At 48.6% G+C, this 23,418-nt stretch overlaps 1 protein-coding gene across 3 annotated transcripts in view; it reads left to right on the top strand.

Moving 5' to 3' along the window:
• Positions 1 to 2,698: 2,698 nt before the first annotated feature.
• Positions 2,699 to 23,418, top strand: part of NXNL2 (nucleoredoxin like 2) — a 31,558-nt gene continuing 10,838 nt past the window's right edge. The window contains exons 1-2 of one of the 3 annotated variants that reach the window (XM_003279040.3): positions 2,699 to 3,312; positions 12,050 to 12,621. In XM_003279040.3, the coding sequence (XP_003279088.1) occupies positions 3,011 to 3,312; positions 12,050 to 12,218 (471 nt within the window). In that variant the 5' untranslated portion in view covers positions 2,699 to 3,010 and the 3' untranslated portion in view covers positions 12,219 to 12,621. Of the gene's footprint in view, positions 3,313 to 12,049; positions 12,622 to 14,494; positions 14,601 to 23,418 lie in introns of those variants that run through there. The other 2 variants (XM_004087023.2, XM_003279041.3) reach the window with 2 other exon arrangements.

Here is a 23,418-nt window from a genome sequence, read left to right as displayed (position 1 = left end):
AGGGTGGCACCGTCAACTAATTAGGAATGCTGTCTACTTTGGCTCATTGTGTGTTCAAGGATAAGACGACAAAACAAAATAGTCTAGATGATTTTGAGAGCTTAGCTGCATTTCATTCCTCTTACCTCTGAGTTTTAGCGTGAAGTCAGGGGCCTCCTCATGCAAGATTTATACTGCTCACAGTTCCTCTCAATTTTTTCCTCCGATTTGTCTATCCATTTTCCCCAGAGGACAGTGAATCGGGGCTCTTGAAGCCTGCTTCACCTAAGAGCACCAGTCAATCCTCCCGCAGGGTTTCCACTGAGCTTTGGCTGCTAAGTACATTTACGCAACCCAGCCAACGGGCTGTGCCTGCAGGCAGCGGCGTCCGCCAATTTCCGTTCATTTAACGGCGAGACTGGGGGAGCCCGCGCTGGCAGGCGGGTCCTCAGGAAGCGCAAATCTCACCTTCCCTGACACCTCTCACCGCTAGATTAAAACTGCGCCCCTCGGTGGCTCAAACCTGTAATCCCAGCACTTTGGGAGGCAGAGGTGGGTGGATCACCTTAAGTCAGGAGTTTGAGACCAGCCTGGCTAACATGGTGAAACTCTGTCTCTACTAAAAATACAAAAATTAGCTGGGTGTGGTGGCACTCGCCAGTAATCCCAGCTACTCAGGCGGGTGAGGCGGGAGAATTGCTTGAACCCGGGAGGCGGAGGTTGCAGTAAGCCGAGATCACGCCATTGCACTCCAGCCGAGGCAACAAGAGCGAGACTCCATCTCAACCAACCAACCAAACCAAACCAAAATAAAACAAAGACCTGCGCCCCTCCTCATGGCTCTTCTTTTGGCATAGCACCTGCAAAATATCTTCCTTATTTGTTTGTGCCCGTTAGAACATAAGCTCCAGACAGGCACAGGGGCAGGACTCAGGGGTCGGTGAGCCTGACGGGAGTCCAAAGTCAGTGGGGGATCCATCTTGTCTTAGGAGAGCAAAGACCTTCTCTCTATCCTCCCCGGTTCCATAGCTGGCTCTATGAAATTCACTGCCAACGGGCAGATGAACGGGGGAACATTTATTAATTTATTAATCTTTAATATCACCTGCATGGGGGCATTGCAGGAAACTAGGTGAAAACCCCCCAAACCAGTGAGCTTTGAGAGCTTTTAAAATAGGAGAACTGGAAGCTGGTGTAGGCCACTTAGGGGAGAGTAACTGATTTTTAGGAAAGATGCATAAGTCTTTATGAGTTTGTGACAAAGTTTGTCTAGGTGTGGTGTGGACTTCTGCTGTGATAAGAGTCCATCCTCCCGGGAGGGAATTTATGAGTTTCTTTTTGAAGGCTCCGTCTTTAGACAGGTAAGGGGAGAACGTCTCTCTGCATTTGCTATTTTTCAAGTGCCTCTCGCTCAAAATAATCAATATACCAAAGCGGCATATTTTAGGGTGGCATATTTTGGTTTCATTCACTGTCTTTAAGTTTTTGATATTTTGTTCATTATAACCTTTTTTGCATTCATTTTGACTTTTTAAGATATTGTATTAAGACATTATTTACCTTGATTACTGAGTTTTTTGTCGCGCCCTTAAGTTTTGCCCCCATGCGAGTGCCTCCCTCGTTTGCCTCCTTCCAGCCCGGGCCTGGCAGGGAGTGGAAACTGTTTTTCTCACTGCTGAATTCCCAGGGCCTACAACAGTGCTCGCCAAAAAATTAATACTCTTGGTTCTCCAAATAAAACATTCTGTAAGGACTGCTCCCAATTTCTTCCTGAACTTCACGAACCCTCCCAGCCAGGACACAGGATGTCAGGGGCAAACACCCTGAACCAACGGAGCTCAGGTTCCCTACCACCCCGCCCAACTCCGCTCCAAGCCCAATTACCCTTCCCCTTCTTCGTCATCTTATCCTCCCCGATGCCTCTTCCAGGGTGCTGGGCCGCGGCAAGAGCTCCAAGGCAAGATTCAAATGCCCTGGGGAGACAGCTGCGGGACACCTGCGGCGGGGCCCGACAGGGAGCGCGAGACTGGAAGAGAGCCCAGGAGGGAAGGAGAGCGACGCGGGTTTTTGGGGAGGGGCGGCGTGGGGCGCTGAAGGGGAGCGCGAGGAGTGGGAGGAAGTGAAGGAGGAGGAAGAGCACGGTGTGGGGGAAGCGCAGGACGCACTAGGTGGGCCGGGACGGAGGGAAGAAAGTGTAGAGGCGCTGGGGAGAGTGCCCAGGATGGGAGAGCCCAGGGGCGGGAGGGCGCGGGAGTGTGGGCGGGGCGCAGTGGGGATGGGGGCGGGGGCGCGGGATGTGGCAGGGGTCGTAGTGGGGGGAGAGTGCCGGAGTGTGGGCAGGGCGCAGTGAGGGGAGGGTGCGAGAGTGTGAGCGGGGCGCAGTGGAGGGAGTGCGGGATGTGGGCTGGGCAACCAGTGGAAGAGGGCGCGGGAGTGTGAGCGGGGCACAGTCGGGATGGGGGCGGGGGCGCGGGATGTCGGCAGGCCGCAGTGAGCGGCAGGGCTCGGGAGTGTGGGCGGGGCGCAGTTGGGGAGGGAGCGGGAGTGTGCGCGGGGCGCAGTGAGGGGAAAGTGTGGGGATGTGGGCGAGGCGCAGTTGGAGGAGAGTGTGGGGATGCAGGCGAGGCGCAGTCGGGGGAGGGCGCGGGAGTGTGGGCGGGGCGCAGTGGGTGGAGAGTGCGGCATGTGGGCGGGGCGCAGTTGGGGAGCATGCGGGGGATGTGGGCGGGGCGCAGTTGGGGGAGGGTGCAGAGACCTGAGGGTTGAGGTTGCCTGGCTGGCTCCGCTCCCAGAGGCGGGTGCCGCGCTGTCGCCCAGGTATCTGGGGTCTCTGGTGTCTGAGTGTCTCATTGTCGGCGCGGACACTCTTGCTCCAGCCACAGGCGAGGCCTGGCCAAGGTGTGGGCGCATCTGGGGCAGGTCTTGAGAGGTCCAGCGCCCGCGGGGCACCGCGGCGCTCGCCGCCGCCTGCCCGCAGGTGATCATCCTCCTGCAGGTGTCCTCGGGCCTCAGGTGGCTGCGTGTCCGCGCCATGGTTGACATTCTGGGTGGGCGGCACCTGGTGACCTGTAAGGGCGCGGCGGTGGAGGCCGAGGCGGCGCTGCAGAACAAGGTGGTGGCACTGTACTTCGCGGCGGCCCGGTGCGCGCCGAGCCGCGACTTCACGCCGCTGCTCTGCGACTTCTATACGGCGCTGGTGGCCGAGGCGCGGCGGCCCGCGCCCTTCGAAGTGGTCTTCGTGTCAGCCGACGGCAGCTCCCAGGAGATGCTGGACTTCATGCGCGAGCTGCATGGCGCCTGGCTGGCGCTGCCCTTCCACGACCCCTACCGGCAGTGAGTGGGGGTCCTGGGGGGCGGGGGCCGCCGGGCGCGTCGCCCCCATGTCCCCCCAGGCCTCTGCCTCAGCACTGGGGAGCTCTTTATGACGCCCTTCTCCCCCACCACCTCCCCGTCTCTCGGTTCACGTCCGGACTCGGGTAAATCACACTCAGTCTCAGTTTCAACCTCCCTTGGAGACCAGGGAGGGTGGAGACCAGGTTCGAAAACCCAGGGCATCGGCACCCCAAGGGGGCTCGTGGAGCATGGACGCCGGCCCGTTTCTGCCTGGGGTCTGGAGCTCCGGGAATCTGCATTGCGAAGGAGCTCCCAGTGGTGTTGATGCTGTGGGTTCGCGGGCTCGGCTCCGGGAACCGCCGGCCCAGTCAGCCCTGGACTCCCGGCGCCGCTGCGTCATCCTCCCAGTTAGTGGGCAGGAAGCACAGGGACACGACCCGGTGTCTGGATGCTGGGATGAGGGATGACCCGCGAGGACATCAGCTCTGTGACAGGCAGCCACAGTGCAGGCCGTGGTTGGTGTGCTGGGAGGAAAGGACGGGGGCTTCAGGACTGGCAGGAACCCAGGTGCTGACCACCTTTGCGGTTTCAGTTTTACCGACACTGATGGAATTTCATCACTAGAGAGGCATAAAACTCATTACTATAAACTTTATTACTCTAACTGTTGGAAAGGAGGGGGTAGGGATTGGCAGAGAGGGGATTACGGGGATTGATTGTTCCGCTTTTGGGGTGGGTCTCCTAAAGTGTAAGAGTCCAGACTTAGGTTTAAAGCAGGCCTCCTCAAGTGTGTTGTCCTGGCCACCCCCTTCTAGGTACCAATGTGAATTTCTGGGTTTTGCTTTACAGAGGCCAGCCTCACATTTCTGGGGATTATCACTAAGTTGTGGCATTACCCCCTAAACTGATTATCATGAAATGACATTCCTTCTGGAAAATGAAAACTGTAAGCTAACTTTGGAAACTTTTGTAGATGAGTAATTAACGGGAAGAAATCTAATTGTTCCCCCAAACATGATTTTTGGTGACTCCCAGTGAAAGAGGAGGCCCAGGCAGGGCACCGCCCAGACTTCCAGGGAGGTAACCTGCTTCTGGGAGCCTCACTCACACCAGGACTCTGAAAGTTCTATTGATAATGAATCTCAAAGATGGGTGTGGTTCACTTTGCAAAAGGATTTCTTATAGAATCAGTTCAACTGGTTCAATCTCTTTTAAAAACAGGATTGGACTTGTTTAGTACTCAAGTTATTTGTAAGCTTTTGAAAGAACACAGGTTTGAAAGCGAGAGACGATGGCAGTATCATTATAGTAATTAGGCACAAAGCTCTGGCCCACCTCTGGGATTTACTTGCCAGGTGATGGCAGGCAAGGTATTTTATTGCTGAGCATATGATACATCACGTGGTTGTTGTTAGGGTTGAGCTGATCACATATGAGCTCATGTGTCCGCTGATTATGTCCCAGCTCTCTAGTCTATTGCCCCATTTTACAGATGTGCCATTGAGGCATAGAGTTCAGTTCTCCTGGCTCTGAGGACCCTCTTTCTGCCGTGCCCTACTTCCTCATTGAGGGAGTGGTGAGCCTTGGTCCCCCGCGGCACACAGATTGGACTGGGGAGGACATCGCTTGGGGCCATGCAGACTGCTCTTCTGTTTCTGATGCTCTGGTCAAGCCTGTGAGCTCCAGCTGGAGGCAGTGAGCTGCGTGACGTGGGTCAGTGGTGCGCTCCTATCTTCTCAGCCTGGCTGGCCTGGGAGCGATTTTTCTTTTTGTAAACTTAGCTGTTTGTCCCTACCCCTTTCCACACTGAACTTCCTTAACCCTGTTGTCATGCATAAGCTAGGAAGTGGGATATTCTGTAGGAATTGTTGGAGCTACGCCCTAAATTCTGCTTATCCTATGTCTACAGGGCCTTGGTGTTCCCATCTGATTGGCTGTTGGTTCAAAGACCAATCCGGTTTAGCCATGCCTTGCTCCAACTCTCCAGGGGTTTCCTGAGTTTCCATTGCCCATAGGACAGAGCCAGACATGGTTCAGGGCCTGGCATCCCCAAGGAGTGTGTTTGGTGAGTGGTTGGAGCAAGTGAGCAAAAGACAGTTCTGCAGAGAGATTTGCTTGGCCACAGCCTGCTCCTGGCTGAGATGACAGACTAGAGTCAGGAGTTGCCATGGCAACCCAGAAGTGTGGTTTATGCTAGCAACAAGGATGTGGCTGTGTTAGTTGAAGGCAGGGACCAACGTTGGTTGCAACAGTGCTGAGGACAAGGACGAACTGGGCTCTTGGATTTTCCCCAAATGCTTAAAGTCCTAAGTTATTACCATGACAACATTCTCTCCTCCAAAAGCAAGCTCTTTTCTCTGTGGACACAGCTCAGGGCCCAGAGGGGATTGAGATAACATTAGGGAAAAAATGTGGTTCTTTGCCTCTCATGTGCAGCTCCAAGGTTACATTTGTCCCCAGGCAGAGGCTGCCAGCATGGGGATTTGAGGGCTGGTACTGAGTATCTCTTGGAATATCAGTGAAATGACCACCTCAACCCTCCTCATTCCTCAAAGCCCAGCCTGCTCTGCATCCCCCTGACTGTGTCAGAGCTTGATTTAATGTTGCAAGTGATTAAAACAATAACAATGACAACTTGAGGAGCTTAAACAGTAAAGGTTATGGGCTGGCTTTAATGAAACACCTATCAGCCAGAAGATGGTGTCAAGGGCAAGCTGGAGGCCACTGAGGATGCAGCTTTGTGGCTTGCCTTCTGCAATGTCTGCCCATTGCTGAGGCTGCAGGTAGTGGCTGCCTGGCAAATCCTGTGTCTCCTCACGGTGGCAGAATGGCTGCTGTGTCTCAGACTGCACATTCCCATACCTTCCTCTTTCCCAGCACACAGCCAGGTGCTGCACCACGCCTCACTGATTCTGATTTGGCTAGTTCCCCATTTCTGTACTATCAAGTGTAGCCAGGGGCCACCAGATAGATATGCTGACTGAGCAGTTGGCCCAGGTGGAATTGGAGGTGGGTCTTTCCCACACAATAAGAACAGCTAGCATTTGTCAAGTACTTATTATGTGCCAAGCCTTATTCTTTATTAAGCTGTTTATTTAATCCTCACAACAACTCCAGGAGATGAATTATGTTATTCCTGTGGTGTAGATGAGGAATCCGAGGTGCAGGAGGTTAACTAGCTTGCCCATGACACACAGCTAGTTCATGCCAGAAAATGAAGGAGGCATGGTTTCCCAAGGAGGGTCACAGATGCTGAGCAGCAAACCACAGGCCTGTACTCCCCGTGCTGTCAGGGGCACCGTGCCCAGTTTCCTGTCCGCTTGCTCTCTCCTACCTCCTCCCAGTTGGTGCAGGGGATGTAGAAAGCCCTGGAAGACTGCTGTGGGATTGGCCAACTTGAGCAAGCATAAACCACCAGATCTTGGGCACCAGGGGTGGGGAGATTGCATTTCTGATGAGTTTCCGGGTGATGTTGGTGTTGCTGCTCCTGGGACCCCACATTGTTCCTGACAGTGCTGGTCAAAGGCTGGTGCATGGACCCATGTCAGTTGGGAATCTGTCATGAGTGCAGATGCTGTGGGACCTTGGGGTGCTTAGGAATCTGTAGGTGAGATACTGCTGCTGCTGGCATCCCAACCCCTTCATGACCCACCAGCAGCCCTCCAAGGAGTCCTCATGGCCTTGGGGAAGTGGTTCCAGGTTCCTGAGATAACAGAGTCCCACCTGGTCTGGCCCCCAGCTGGACCGTCTACTTTCCTTTCTGGAAGTGACGTGTGTGGCCCTGCCCTGTCCCACTGCCCAAAGTACAGATGCTGAAATAACCCATTTGCCAAAACTGCTGGATAAAGAGCCTAAATCAGGCTGCTGGCCATTTTGCTGCAGTGCAGTCTTTATGCAAAGAACTACTTGGTTGTTTCTCTTTTCTTCACCTTTTTCTTTCTTTCTTTCTTCTTTTTTTTTTTTTTTCTGAGACGGAGTTTTGTTCTTGTTGCCCAGGCTAGAGTGCAATGGTGCAGGCTTGCCTCACTGCAACCTCCGCCTCCTGGGTTCAAGTGATTCTCCTGCCTCAGCCTCCCAAGTAGCTGGGATTACAGGCACCCACCACCACACCCAGCTAATTTTTGTATTTTTGGTAGACACAGGGTTTCACCATGTTGACCAGGCTGGTCTCAAACTCCTGACCTCAGGTGATCCACCCACCTTGGCCTCCCAAATTGCTGGGATTACAGGCACTCACCACCACACCCAGCTAATTTTTGTATTTTTGGTAGACACAGGGTTTCACCATGTTGACCAGGCTGATCTCAAACTCCTGACCTCAGGTGATCCACCCACCTTGGCCTCCCAAATTGCTAGGATTACAGGCGTGAGCCACTGCACCTGGCCACACATTTTTGTTTTATGCCTTTGGGAAAAGCTAATTGCTTAGGCATTTTAAATTTAAGGTGTTGTGTGGCCTGGTGCGGTGGCTCATGCCTGTAATCCCAGCACTTTGGGAGGCCGAGGTGGGCGGATCACAAGGTCAGGAGATCAAAACCATCTTGGCTAACACGGTAAAAACCCGTCTCTACTAAAAATACAAAAAATTAGCCGGGCGTGGTGGCAGGCGCCTGTGGTCCCCGCTGCTCCAGAGGCTGAGGCAGGAGAATGGTGTGAACCCGGGAGGCGGAGGTTGCAATGAGCCGAGATGGTACCACTGCACTCCAGCCTTAGATGGGCGAAAGAGCGAGACTCCATCTAAAAAAAAAAAAAATTTAGGTGTTTTGCAGGATTCTTAAGATGCTAGAGAGGGACATCTCTGCCACATCTTTCATGCCCACTGCTGTGGTTCATTGACCTGTGCAGGCTCCATCTGGCCGAGTTCCACACGAGCCTCCCCTGTTGTGAGCACTCATGGCTGTTCGTGAAGGCATTGGTGTCCCCTAAACCTGCAATTTGACATGAATTCACATCTGCTCTGTGTTTGAGACATGACTTTCTCAGTTCTGCAAATACAGTTTTGGCTGAATGGTCTCTGCTGTGTCTTTTTTTTCTACTATGCATGATAGGTTTTAGAGAATAGTTTACATGTTTGTTTTTTCCCACTTTTCCTTTCCCTCCCCAGGTGAGTCATGGGACACCACAGGGAGCAGGTCCGGACTGCCGGGGTGGGGTCTGTGTCCACTGGTTCTTTGGGGAATAGGCCTGTCCTGGCAGGGGTCATGCATCCCCAGAAAGGCCACAGCCCTCCCAACAGTGTCCCCTCAAGGAGGTTCAGTCCACACTGGGCCTGTGTAATGACCAGGCTGGCCTGATTTTCGACATTCTTGTGCCTTCTCTTTTTCTTTGCTCAATCTCAGTAGATTTTTGTTTTGTTTTGTTTTTGGAGATAGGGTCTTGCACCATCATCCAGGCTGGAGTGCAGTGGTGTAGTCACTGCTCCCTGCAACCTCGAACTCCTGGGTTCAAGCGATCCTCCTGCCTCAGCCTCCCGAGTAGCTGGGACTACAGGTGCGCACAACCACACCTGGTTAATTTTTTTTTTTAATTTTGTGGAGACAGGGTCTTGTCATGTCACCCAGGGGTGTCTTGAACTCTTGGGCTCAAGTGATCCTCTTACCTTGACCTCCCAAAGTGCTGGGATTACAGGTGTGAGCCATTGTGCCCAGGCTCGGTAGAGATTTGTTTCACATTTTAGTGTTTCCTAAGAACGAGATTGGGTTTTATTGGTCACCCCATGTTGGTTTTTGTTGGTTCATTTCCTATGTCAGTAATTTTTGTTCTCAATCTTATTCTCCTTTCTTTCTACTTTCTTTGTGTTTGTGCCATCCTCATTTTTCTAGCTTCTTGAATTAGATCCATAAGTCATCTATATACTAAAGTTTTGAATAAGTGTTTTTAAGGCTACAGCTTCCTAAGTGTGTTTAATTGTGTTTACAGCTTGGGATTTGTGGTATATTCCATATTGTTCGGTTTTAAATATTTTGTCATCTGCATTGCTGTTTCCCATATAATATACAGTTAGTTTTAAAACTCATTCTTAAAAATGGTTTCTTTTTGGCTGGGCACAGTGGCTAACGCCTGTAATCCCAGCACTTTGGGAGGCCGAGGTAGGTGGATCACGAGGTCAGGAGATCAAGACCATCCTGGCTAACACGGTGAAACCCTGTCTCTACTGAAAAAATACAAAAAAATTAGCTGGGTATGGTGGTGGGTGCCTGTAGTCCCAGCTACTCGGGAGGCTGAGGCAGGAGAATGGCATGAACCCGGGAGGCGGAGCTTGCAGTGAGCTGAGATCACACCACTGCACTCCAGCCTGGGCGACAGAGCAAGACTCCATCTCAAAAAACAAACAACAACAAAAAAACAAAAAACAAAAACAAACGAACAAAAAAATATATATATATATATATATTTATTTTTATTTTTTGAGACAGAGTCTCACTCTGTCACCCAGGCTGGAGTGCAGTGGCACGATCTCGGCTCACTGCAACTTCCACCTGCTGGGTTCAAGCAATTCTCTGGCCTCAGCCTCCCAAGTAGCTGGGACCACAAGTGCATGCCACCATGCCTGGCTAATTTTTTGTATTTTTAGCAGAGACAGGATTTCACTATGCTGGCTAGGCTGGTCTCAAACTCCTGCCCTCATGATCTGCCCACCTCAGCCTCCCAAAGTGCTGGGATTACAGGCATGTGCCACCCGCGCCTGGCCCCAAAAATGATTTATTGGTTTCCAATTCCGTTACCTTTGGTCTGATTAAGTGATCTATATGTTATTGACCACTTGAAATTCATTAATACTTCCTTTGTGACTTGAGAACATGATTGATTTTGTCACTGCTTCATAGATGTTTGGAAACAAAGCATATTCTCTCTCTGTTGAGCGTAAGGGACCCTGTGTTTTTTCCTGCTTGAGTGATGGTGTGTCTTTGACCTTTATGCCAGAATGTGGCAGGAAGAACTTGAGGGACATGTCAAAGGGGAGATTTGCTAATAGGGTCTCAAATGGGTTTTTCCTTCCACTCAGGTTCACAATCCTGAGGGTGACAGATCAAGGAAATCCGATTACTGTCACTGTGAGGCCCTGGTGACCTGGCCATGGTAAACAGGAAAGGGATTTCACTCGGCTGCCCTGTCTTGAGGGAGTAATCCCAGTGAAGATTACGAGAATTGCAAAACCAAGAAGGCAGATGCTCGTTTCCCTAAACGAATACAAATAATTTTGTAAAAAGACCACTCATCAGGTTATAGATACTGTAAATGTAAATGATGTAAAATGAAGCTAAGAAACCTCTCATCATTATAATGGCAATTGGTGCATGATTGAATTTGTAGGTTGGAAAGTCAAGTGAGGCTCTAGATGTATTTAGAACTCATGGAATTTTAACTTTTTTTTTTTTTCTTCCTTAGAAATGGGGTCTGCCGCCCAGGTTGGAATGTAGAGGCACTAACACAGCTCACTGCAGCCTCGACTTCCTGGGCTCAAGCGATCCTCCCACCTCAGCCTTTCGAGTAGCTGGGACTATAGGTGCATGCCACCACGCCTAGCTAATTTTTTTTTTTTTTTTTTTTTTTTTTTGAGATGGAGTCTCACTCTGTCGCCCAGGCTGGAGTGCAGTGGCACAATCTCGGCTCACTGCAAGCTCCGCCTCCCGGGTTCACGCCATTCTCCTGCCTCAGCCTCTCCAAGTAGCTGGGACTACAGGCGCCCGCCACCACGCCCGGCTAATTTTTTTGTATTTTTAGTAGAGACGGGGTTTCACCGTGGTCTCGATCTCCTGACCTCATGATCCGCCCGCCTCGGCCTAGCTAATTTTTTAACTTTTGTAGAGACAAGGTCTCACTATGTTGCCCAGGCTGGTCTTGAACTCTTGGGCTTAAGCCATCCTCCCACCTCAGTCTCCTGAAGTGCTGGGATTACAGGTGTGAGCAACCACACCTGGCTGGAATTTTAACTTTTACCATTATATGTACCTGATATTTTTCAACCCCTTGAGATGTAGAGGACATAAAAAATTACTGGGTTTATTTGTGGGTTTAGACCTGCACTATCCAATCTGGTAGCCACTAGCCACTTGTGACAACTTAAATTTAAATTAAAAGTTAATTAAAATGAAAACTTCAATTCCTTAGGCACACTAGCCACATTCTGAGCTCTCCCAGCCATATGTGGCCGGTGGCTACTGGATTGGGTAGCACAGATACAGAGAGTTCACTGCTGCAGGCAGCTCTCTGGGGTGGAACTGGGTTACAAATGGTAGCACCAAGGCTGGGCGTGGTGGCTCACTCCTGTAATCCCAGCACTTTGGGAGGCCAAGGCTGGCAGATCACTTGAGGCCCGGAGGTCAAGACCAGTCTGGCCAACATGGTGAAGCCCCGTCTCTACTAAAAATACAAAAAATTAGCTGGACGTGGTGGCACATGCCTGTAATCCCAGCTACTTGGGAGGCTGAGGCAGGAGAATCGCTTGAATGTGGGAGGTGGAGGTTGCAGTGAGCCGAGATTGCGCCATTGCACTCTAGCCTGGGTGACAAGAACAAAACTCCGTCTCAAAAAAGAAAAAGAAAAAGAAAAAGAAATAGTAGCACCAAGAAGAAAGGAGCCCCCACCCCAGCAGGAGGGAGAGCAGGAGCAGGTGGGGTGGGGCACCTGGTGGCTTCCTCCAAGTTGTCTGTACCTCAGGCTGGAGGGAGGGGGCGTGTCCCTTCAGATGTGCATGTGGAAGTGCTAACTTCGGTACCACTCTTCTCTCCTGCAGTGAGCTGAGGAAGAGGTACAACGTCACAGCCATCCCCAAGCTTGTGATTGTGAAACAAAATGGGGAGGTCATCACCAACAAAGGGCGGAAGCAGATCCGGGAGCGGGGGCTGGCCTGCTTCCAGAACTGGGTGGAGGCGGCCGATATCTTCCAGAATTTCTCCGTTTGAAGTGGGAGGGACCTCAGAGGGCCAGGACAGGTGCTGCTTCTCTAGCACTGACGCTGGGGCAAAGAGGAGCATGTTGGGTTCCTTCCTCTGTTGGTGTGATTTCATTGTATTTCAGAGCAGAAGCACTAAGCTGTGGTCAAAAGCAACTATTGCTCAGGAAATAATACACTCCGTATTTTGATCATGCAGCCTGTTTGTATTATAGTTATTTTTGTTATTCTTTGCATACTTTTATCCACCTGTGCTTAAGGAAGGATCCTCATATGTTCATACTGAGCTGTTGGAAATCTATGCAAGACATTTATTTGTAAAAGTCTCTTCAGATAAAATAATATATTTATTGATAACATTGTCCGGCGATCTATTTATTTTAATGATATGCTTTCACAACTATCTTAATAAAGTTAGCAAGCTGCACCATCTTGGCTCACTGCAATCTCTGCCTCCTGGGTTCAAGTGATTCTGTTGCTTCAGCCTCCCGAGTAGCTGGGATTACAGGCGCCTGCCACCAAGCCTGGCTAATAAACAAGTCTATTGCCTTCTTTCTCATTCCAGTCCAGGTGCCAGTGGGAAGAAAAGGAGTCTCTTGACAAATACCATGCTTAAATATGTCTTATTTGTCACAGGTGCTAGTTTTTAATTATATGTCATCTTGGAATTTTCTTCTCTTTGTTTTCTTCACACTTATTTGTAACAGCATTGCAATATCCTAGAAAGCAATGAAATTTTCAAGGGTGTGTTTTCACATCTTCAAGATCAAACCTCAGTGTTACCTAAAAGTTAATAATCCATCGAAGTAAACAATCTTTTTTTTTTTTTTTGAGACAGAGTCTAGCTCAGTCGCCCAGGCTGGAGTGCAGTGGCGCGATCTCGGCTCACTGCAAGCTCCGCCTCCTGGGTTCATGCCATTCTCCTGCCTCAGTCTCCCTAGTAGCTGGGACTACAGGGGCCCGCCACCACGCCCGGCTAATTTTTTTATATTTTTAGTAGAGACGGGGTTTCACCGTGTTAGCCAGGATGGTCTCGATCTCCTGACCTTGTGATCCACCCGTCTCGGCCTCCTAAAGTGCTGGGATTACAGACATGAGCCACCGTGCCCGGCAACAATCTTTATTAATGGTGGTGAAAGCCGTCAGTGGTTCAGATTACTGTCCCAGCTTCCCCTGTGGCCTCTTGCTGGCGGATCTTTCCTGTTACTTTCCAGCCTCATTCTTATCCAATCAGCTGGGATTGTGAAAATACCGATACCCATCTCTAGCCAAGTCCTCACCTGCAGATCTGGTCAGCCTGCTGGGTTCCTCAGCTGAGAATTTGGAGCAAAGCTGACACCACTAGGACCAGGAATAGCAGAGTAAAGAAGCCCAGTGGGTGATACTCAGTGAACCCGTGCCACTGAGACATAAGCTGTTGATTAATTAGTCCCTTCAATCTCCCTCACCCTCTGTGCTGTCACTTAACTTCCCTGACCACTGAGACCCAGCCTCCTGGGGGCCCTGTGGGTTGACTAAGGATGCATTTACGCTAACCTGATTGTTATTCGTGCCCCAAATAAGTCATGTAGGAATGCAGTTTTCTTCCAAAACTCAGAGATGGAATATTTATTTAATTATGGCTTTTTCTTTTCTTTTTTTTTTTTTTGAGATGGAGTTTCACTCTTGTTGCCCAGGCTGGAGTGCAATGGCGCAGTCTCAGCTCACTGCAACCTCCGCCTCCTGGGTTCAAGTGATTCTCTTGTCTCAGCCTCCCCAGTAGCTGGGATTACAGGTGCCCACCACCACGCCCAGCTAATTTTTGTATTTTTAGTAGAGACGGGGTTTCATCATATTGGTCAGGCTGGTCTCAAACTCCTTACCTCAGGTGATCCACCCGCCTCGGCCTCCCAAAGTGCTGGGATTACAGGCGTGAGCCACCGTGCCCGGCCTAATTATGGTATTTTCAATCACACATTCTTGGGAACTGGGTGGACATCTCTTGCATGTAGAGTGTCCATAAAGTGAGTGTTCGTGTGTGTGTGTGTGTGTGTGAACCACAACCACACACTTTTAAAAGGTAGAGAAACGGCCCTCCTGGTAAACATGCTTGTAATTGCCAAGAACTGTGTTGCTGTTTGTGGGCTGGAAGATTTTGCTTTGGGGTGACTGGAGGGAGAGGCAGGGTCCACCTCGGCTGGGCTGGCCCTGTAGGACATGGGCCTTCATCACCTAGGGCTGGGAGAGTGATGTGTCCTTTGAAACATTATTGCTCCCTGAAGACACATTCTTTTTTTTTTCTCTGAGACAGAGCCTCACTCTGTCTCCCATGCTGGAGTGTAGCGGCACCATCTTGGCTCACTGCAATCTCTGCCTCCTGGGTTCAAGCGATTCTGTTGCCTCAGCCTCCTGAGTAGCTGGGATTACAGGCGCCTGCCACCAAGCCTGGCTAATTTTGTATTTTTAGTTGAAACGGGGTTTTTTCATGTTGGCCAGGCTGGTCTCGAACTCCTGACCTCAAGTGATCCACTCACCTCGGCCTCCCAAAGTGCTGTGATTACAGTCGTGAGCCACCATGCTCAGCCGACACATACTTCGATATTATAACATCCCAAACAATTTTTCTTGATGTAAGGCAAAGTATTCCAGCCTTCTTTCCGAGAACTGTGTAATTTGTGACTATTTCTACAAGTGTCTTGTGCCCCTTGTGTTCCAGAAGCAATACGTGCTCACTGTGGACAAACATCAGGAAAAAGATTCCATCATCCTGATGGATGTTTTAGTCCATCTATATGTCCCCTAAAGTCACCACCTTTTTATTTTTTCTGTGTGTACATTGCTTTTCATCTTTATACACTTGCCACCCTGCGTGTGGACATAGACAAGCAGTGGCAGCATGGTGTGGGCACCATGGGGCAGGGGTTGAAAGACATGCAGCATCGTGACCCATCCCAGGCCCACATCTCATCCAGACTCCCTGGTGAGCCCCATGGGCGCTAACATCTGAGAAGCATGGCTCTGCAAAGGTGTCTTGTCCACTGAATTTCTTGAAGTCATTTCACTGATTTCAGCCCACAACTGGGGCATCTTTATCAAAGCCCAGGGTGCTCCACAAGCCATCAGGCCTGGGGCAGGTGGGAGCCCTTCCCTCTCTCAGGAGATGCCCAGCCACTGGCATTCCTGCAGGAGTGCATGCAGACCTCAGGGAGACTCATGAAATGCTGGTCACTGTGCACTGGAGAGGGGCAGTCACTGAGAGAACACACGTATACACGACACACATAACCTACACACACCACAAACACACACACAGACACAGACATTCCTAGAGAAAGGAAAAAGAGGGGTGACACAGAGCTCACCAGTCAGAAGAATTATGCTCTGTTGGGCTGGACTGACTTAGGCCGAATTTATAAACACCATGGAGGTACCTTAAAACCCCATCCTTTCAGTAGGGTGTCCTATGCTAATTTTGATTGAAAAGAGCATCCGTTTTAATCACCTCCACTTTGCCAGCTATCTAGAACCTTTGAGCCATTTGATAAACTGGATTACCCTTCTCTCCTGCATTTTTGTTTAAGAATTATCTGGGCTGGGCACGGTGGCTCATGCCTGTAATCCCAGCATTTTCGGAGGCCGAGGTGGGTGGATTACCTAAGGTCAGGAGTTCAAGACCAGCCTGGCCAACGTGGTGAAATCCCGTCTCTACTAAAAATACAAAATTAGCTGGGCATGGTGGTGGGCACCTGTAATTCCAGCTACCCGGGAGGCTGAGGCAGCAGAATCGCTTGAACCCAGGAGGCAGAGGTTGCAGTGAGCCGAGATCACACCACTGCACTCCAGCCTGGGCAACAAAGAGCGAAACCCCATCTTAAAAAAAAAAATGAAAAAAAAATTATCTTATCTGTTGGGTCAGGTGTGGTGGCTCACGCCTGTAATCCCAGCACTTTGAGAGGCCGAGGTGGGTGGATCGCCTGAGGTCAGGAGTTCAAGATCAGCCTGGACAACATGGTGAAACCCTGTTTCTACTAAAAATACAAAAATTAGCTGGGCATGGTGGCAGGTGCCTGTAATTCCAGCTACTCAGGAGGCTGAGGCAGGAGAATTGCTTGAATCCAGGAGGTGGAGGTTGCAGTGTGCCAAGATCACACTATTGCACTCCAGCCTGGGCAACAAGAGTGAGACTTTGTCTCAAAAAAAAAAAAAAAAAAAAAAAAAAAAAACTGGGTGCTGTAGCTCACGCCTGTAATCCTAGCACTTTTGGAGGCCAACGTGTGCAGATCACGAGGTCAGGAGATGGAGACCATCCTGGCTAATATGGTGAAACCCTGTCTCTAAAATGGTGAAACCCTGTCTCTACTAAAAATACAAAAAAAAAAAAAAAATAGCCAGGCATGGTGGCATGCACCTGTAGTCCCAGCTACTCAAGAGGCTGAGGTGGGCTGCTGAACCTGGGAGGTGGAGCTTGCAGTGAGCTGAGATGGCGCCATTGCACTCCAGCCTGGGTGACAGAGCAAGACTCTGTCTCAAAAAAAAAAAAAAAGAATTATCTTATCTGGCTGTTTGCTTTGTGTGTGTATTTTATTCTATGTACTTGGCACAGTCTGAATGTTTCTGTCTGGTATAATCCATGTGTTGAAGTCCTAACCCCCAGGTGATGGTGATGTCAGGAGGTGGGGCCTTTAGGAGGTGATTAGGTCAGGAGGGTGGGGTGGAGCCCTCATAAATGGGAGTAGTGTCCTCCTAAGAGAGGCTCTTACCCCTTCTAATATATGAGGACACAGTGAGCAGATGCCATCTGTGAACAAGAAGTGGGCCCTTAGGAGACACAGAAACTACTGCCATTTTGACCTTGGACTTCCAGCCTCCAAAACTGTGAACAATGCATTTCTATTATGATACACAGACTCATCTGTGGTATTTTGTGATAGCAGCCTGAACAGATGAATACAGCGCCTATAAGTAGTCTAACCTGAACCCTCCACTGGCTATCCAGGTCTCCTCTCGAGATATGCAGACACATCCATTGGTCTGTCCCTTCTATCTTCTTGAAGAAACCTGTGCTGAAGCCTCCCAACTTCTCCGTAGGTTCTGGTGAGCTATGTGCCTGGTACATCTGTCAATCTGATGCCACCCTTTGGAATGATCCCCAGGCTGCTCCACGGCTCTCTCCTGCATTAAGTTTCTCTTTCTTGTCATTCTGTTTCTTTGTTTCCACCCTTGTTTTGTTGGAATACATCCTCTAATAGTTTCCTAAGGACAGGTGAAAGGGGGCAAACTCTTTGAAGGCTCCTGAGTCTGAAAAGCCTCCATTCTATATATACTCACTGGATGAGTGGCAGGTGCAGAATTTAGGTTGGAAGTACTTTCCTTCAGTGATTTGAAGGCACTACCTCATAGTTTTTTTTGTTTCTTTGTTATTGTTGAGAGGTCCAATTACACTGTGACCCCCGGCCCTGTGAGTGGTTACTGTATTAGGCCATTCTTGCATTGCTGTAGATACCTGAGACTGGCTCATGGTTCTACAGCCTGTACAGGAAGCATGATGCTGGCATTTGCTTAGCTTCTTGGGAGGCCTCAGGAAGCTTACAATCATGGCAGAAGGTGAAAGGCGAGCAGGCATGTTACATGCCCAGAGCAGGAGCAAGAAAGGGAGGGGGAAGGTGCCACATGATTTTTTTTGTTTTTTTTAGGTGGAGTTTTGCACTTGTTGCCCAGGCTGGAGTGTAGTGGTGCTGTCACCGCAACCTCCGCCTCCCAGGTTTAAGTGATTCTCCTGCCTCAGCCTCCGGAGTAGCCGCGATTACAGGCATGTGCCACCATGCCTGGCTAATTTTTTTGTATTTTTAGTAGAGATGGGTTTTCTCCATATTGGTCTTGCTGGTCTCGAACTCTTGACCTCAGGTGATCTGCCCACCTTGGCCTCCCAAAGTGCTGGGATTACAGGCCTGAGCCACAGTGCCCGGCCTGCCACACACTTTTAAACTACCAGATCTTGGAAGAGCTTAGTCACTATTGCAGGGACAATACCAAGAGAATGGCACTAAACCATTCACGAGAAATCCATCCCCATGATCCAATCACCACCCACCAAGCCCCACCTCCAACAATGGGAGTTACAATTCAACATGATATTTGGGAAGGGACACACATCCAAACTACATCAGTGACCAAGCTGAACCTGGGTCTGCCCACCCAGCACAGCAAAGCTAAACACTGACATGGTGATTGCAGTGAGAGAAAGTGAGGCATTTATTGCGAGGTGCCAACAAGAATCAGGCAGCTCAGGCTTAAGACCCAAACTTGATGGCTTACATGTAAGGGTTTTTAAAGGCGGGAGGCAGAGGTTACATGCAAAGTAATAAATGAATACATGGAAGCTACGCATTGGTTTGGCCTAAAAAGGTGGGACATCTTGAGGCAGGGAAGCTCATAGGTCATAGGTAGATTCAAGGATTTTCCGATTTGTGATTGGTTAAGCTTTGTCTAAAAACTTGGGGTCAGCAGAAAGGAATCTTGAGCTCTGGCCTGTGGGTGTGACTTCCTCCAGGCCCCTTAGTAGGAAGAAATTTAGAATAGAGAACAGTGGTCACAGTTCGGTCCTCAATTCTCTCTTCTCTGAGGTCTATGTGCCAGTAAATGACATTTTCCTTTTGGTATGGTCCAGGTTTCTGAAAAGCAACTCAAGAATATTGTTAAGGTGTAAACTTTAGTTTCTGTAGGGAACCGAACATTCTGTGGCTCTGACTTCCTTGGCTATTGCGTGAGGCTCTCGTCACCTTCTTGTTTTCTAGGTTGCTCATTTACTTCTTAAGACTAGGTAGGTGCCTGGAATTTCCCTTAAAGAAACTCAAGATGTTCCTTTATTTCCGTGCTTGTCGGGGGTGGCAGGCCTCCAAGAGGGGTCCCTGCTGCATCTCAAGTGTGGTCTATTCTCTCTCGGAACTTGTCAGATATTCTCCTTGCCTGTTGTTCTATACTTTCATGATGCCTTAGCAAGCCTCTGTTTTCACCCTAGGGCCTGTTGGCTCTTGTGAGCTGTTCAGTCTGGAAACACACTCGTTTTCTTCTGGGAAATGTTTCAGAGTTATTTTGCTTAATTTTCTGTCTTCTGTTCTGTTGGCTTTGTCTTTCTGCAATCCCTAGTATTTGAATGTTGGACTTTCTAGATTGGACCTCTAACATCCTTATATTTTTCTCTTCTATCTGCCATCTCTTTTTATTTTTGTTCTACTTTTTGAGAGATTTCCTCAAATTTATCTTCTAGCCCTTTATCTGCTATCATGATTTTAATACATATAAAGAGTTCTTTGTTGTCTGAGTCAGTTTCTCTCTGTCTCTCTTCTCTCCCTCCTTCCCTTCCTATCTCTTTCTTTCATAGCGTTCTGTTCTAGTTCCATGAAAGCAATATCTCCTCATACCTCCCTAAGGATATTAACCATATTTTTAAAATGTCTTCTTTCTGCACAGTTTCTGTTTACCCCAAGTGGCTTCCCCTTCCCCTGTTGCTTCTCTCTCCTGTTTATTTTGGGAGGGACTTAGCAGAACATCAGTGGGGCTTGGTAACGCTGAACTCCCCTGTAGAGTGATCCTGCTGGGGCCATTCTGTTAGCAAGATTGCTCTTTCTGGCTTATCACATTTACTAGAAAGCATCCTCTTATCTCCTATCAGGATGAGGGATGAAAGGCTCAGTGTTCTGGGAGCTGGGTAGGATCATACCTTTTCATGAAATTAGCCTGATTTCACTTTGGCACTCTTACTTTCAGCCACGTATTTCTCAACCAAGAGAGCCCATTTGCCACCTCAGGGGTGGTAAGTTCAATCACTCAGCATGTGGAGGTGGGAGGGAACCTGGAGATCAAACCACTTTGTAAACACTTCACACTCTTCCTTATAGGTGCCTGTATTGCTACTTCAAGGGGGCTTCTGGAGCCACTGGCCCCCAGGCATTTGAGGATTACTTGGGATAAACCAGTTGGTTCTCACATTTTCCAGCTGTGGCCCAGATCGCGCTTGTGTGTCTGTGGAGTCAGCCTCCACTCCCCTTCTGCTTTTACAGCTTCCAAATATGTTTTTGTTTTGTTTACTCTTTTGTTTGCCATTAAAAAAGCAAATCCTTTGCTGTCATTTTAATGGCTCTATTAGTGAGTGAAATTGCATGCATGTGTTTAAACTGCCTATTTGCCTGATTGTTGAGAAAAGTTAATTTTATGTTTGTAATTCTACAAGGAAGACTCCTTTTAAAATTTTACTTAATTTAGTGAACTGACAAAATGCCATGTGAATCTAGTTTTCTGCTTTAAACATGCATTCTTTTTTTTTTTTTTGAGATGGAGTCTCTCTCTGTCACCCAGGCTGGAGTGCAATGGCGATCTCCACTCACTGCAAACTCTGCCTCCTGGGTTCACGCCATTCTCCTGCCTCAGCCTCCCGAGTAGCTGGGACTACAGGCGCCCACCACCACACCCAGCTAATTTTTTGTATTTTTAGTAGAGATGGGGTTTCACCGTGTTAGCCAGGATGGTCTCAATCTCCTAACCTCGTGATCCACCCGCCTTGGCCTCCCAAAGTGCTGGGATTACAGGCGTGAGCCACCGCGCTCAGTGAAACATGCATTCTTAACCTTTATAATACCTCCACAGTTGTAATGACAAGTTCAAAGTTATTTCTACAATATCTGTCTGATTTTGCGTTGGAGTATGAGAATGAGAACAATTGTGCCCAATTGAATCTGACCACTTTACACCAGAGGTAGGAAGTAGTGGAAAAATTGCCCATGACTAAGACCTAAAAGGATGATTTTAAACTAGGTGCAGCTAGCTAGGAATCTTAGATCTGAAATCCTGGATGATATCCTTCCACTCCACGTGAAAAACCCATCTATAATCTAATGTCCCATGGGACCCAGTCTTGCCTTCAGTGAATGCCATAATAATTGCAAAAACCAAACTCCAATTGTTACTTGCATCATTTGAAAAATAATTGAGGAGATCCACTTCACAACCCAAGGCTACTCATCTAAAACCTCCCTTGCTAGCCGGGCATGGTGATGTGCGCCTGTAATCTCAGCTACTCAGGAGGCTGAGGCGGAGAATTGATTGAACCCGGGAGGCGGAGGTTGCAGTGAGCTGAGATCGTGCCATTGCACTCCAGCCTGGGTGACAAGAGCGAAACTCTGTCTCAAAAAAGCCCAAACAACAACAACAACAACAAAAAACCCTTGCTTCTCCTCCCCAAATAGCCCTCCAGAGTCTTCCATCCACTCCTCTTGAGGCACAGCCCATGTGGCTCTGCTCCCCACCCTCCTTTTCCTTGTCTCTGAACTCCTTGCTACATAGCATGTTGCAGCATGTCTGGTTGAATCTGCATCGCTTTACTTTTTTCTCCTGGTGCTACATCTGCAGCTGGGTCTGACCCAGAGGCCCTTTCCAGCGGGTCAGGGAGGTGGAGAGTCCGACAGGGTAAGAAGAACATTTTTCTTGTCTAGCTGTGGAGTGACAGAGAGAGGGCTGGCTAGGGACATAACAAATCATATCTCCTTTATACTTCATGTAAAAGATCTGATATTATTCCAGATATATTTACCTGGAATAAATCCTCAAGATTAAAGCCTTATGGTTTTTTTGGGTAAGCATTTGCAGTGATAAGGCATAAGAGACATCATTTTTCATTCCTATGTTCTTTTTGCTCTTCTATTTTCACTTTCTGAAACAGAAAAGTAATGATCTTTATTCTTCTTTCCTTATGTATGTGTTGTCATGATTTTGTTACAAATAATCATCTTCAGGTAAATGTATTGTATTAGTACAAGGTTTTAGATATCAATTAATTAATTCATCCATTCATTCATTCAACAGGCATTTGGTTCTTCTCTCTCCAGGCCTGGGCTGACATGAAACTCATCGTTATAATGGTATATGATGAGGTGGTGGAGTCAGGGCCTCAGGCAGGGGTGAGCCTCAGAGGGAGAAGATAGAGTGGGGCTGGAGGAACCTGTAAGGACCACTGCCCCATTCTGACACCAGGGACCTTTATTTATTTTTATCATTATGTTTTTGAGATGAAGTCTCCCTCTGTCACCCAAGTGGGAGTGAAGTGGTGAGATCTCGGCTCACTGCAACCTCCACCTCCCACGTTCAAGTGATTCTCCTGCCTCAGCCTCCTGAGTAGCTGGGATTAGAGGTGTGAACCACCACAGCAGCTAATTTTTGTCTTTTTAGTAGAGATGGGGTTTCACCATGTTGGCCAGGCTGGTCTCAAACTCCTGACCTCAAGTGATCTGCCCACCTTGGCCTCCCAAAGTGCTGGGATTACAGACGTGAGCCACTGCACCCAGACATGGCCCTTTAAAGAAGACCTCAATGACCACTTCCTGGAGAGGAAATCTGATGCCTTTGGCAGGGAATGATCATCTCTTTCTATCATCTATTTTCTTTCTATGTTATCTATCTATCTATCTATCTATCTATCTATCTATCTATCTATCTATCTATCTATCTATCTATCTATCATCTATCTATCGTCTATAGCTGTCATCTATTTATCTGTCATCTATTATCTATCATGTATATATGTACAATGTATGTACATATCTATTTATTTATTTATTTATTTATTTATTGAGATGGAGTTTCACTCTTGTCACCCAGGCTGGAGTGCAGTGGCATGATCTCAGCTCACTGCAACCTCCACCTCCCAGGTTCAAGTGATTCTCCTACCTCAGCCTCTGGTGTAGCTGGGATTACAGGCATTTGCCACCATGCCCAGCTTATTTTTTATTTTTAGTAGAGACAGGGTTTCTCCATGTTGGTCAGGCTGGTCTTGAACTCCCGACCTCAGGTGATCCACTCGCCTCGGCCTCCCAAAGTGCTGGGATTACAGGCGTGAGCCACTGTGCCCAGCTGTATCTGTCTATTAATCTGTCTAATCTGTTATCTGTCTTTTATTTACCTTTCTCTTTCTCATCTATCTTTATCTCTGTCAACCATCTGTCTATTATACATTTACTGATATTTCTTTTTCTTTAGACCTCTTGATTCTTATTTTGATTTTATTTTGGTAAGAAGACTTCACATAAGATCTCCTCTCTCAACAGATTTCTAGCTGACAATACAGTATTGCCAACTATAGGCACAATGTTTTGGAGCAGATCTCTAGAACTTACTCTTGTTGCACAGATGAAACTTCATATCCATTGAGTAGTATCCATTTTTTCCTCCCCCAGCCTCTG

This window comes from Nomascus leucogenys, chromosome 1a, assembly GCF_006542625.1.
Source record: "Nomascus leucogenys isolate Asia chromosome 1a, Asia_NLE_v1, whole genome shotgun sequence".
NCBI classification, from domain to species: Eukaryota; Metazoa; Chordata; class Mammalia; order Primates; family Hylobatidae; genus Nomascus; species Nomascus leucogenys.
The sequence above is the reverse complement of the archived record's forward strand: the minus strand, read 5'-3'. Positions and strand labels throughout refer to the sequence as shown.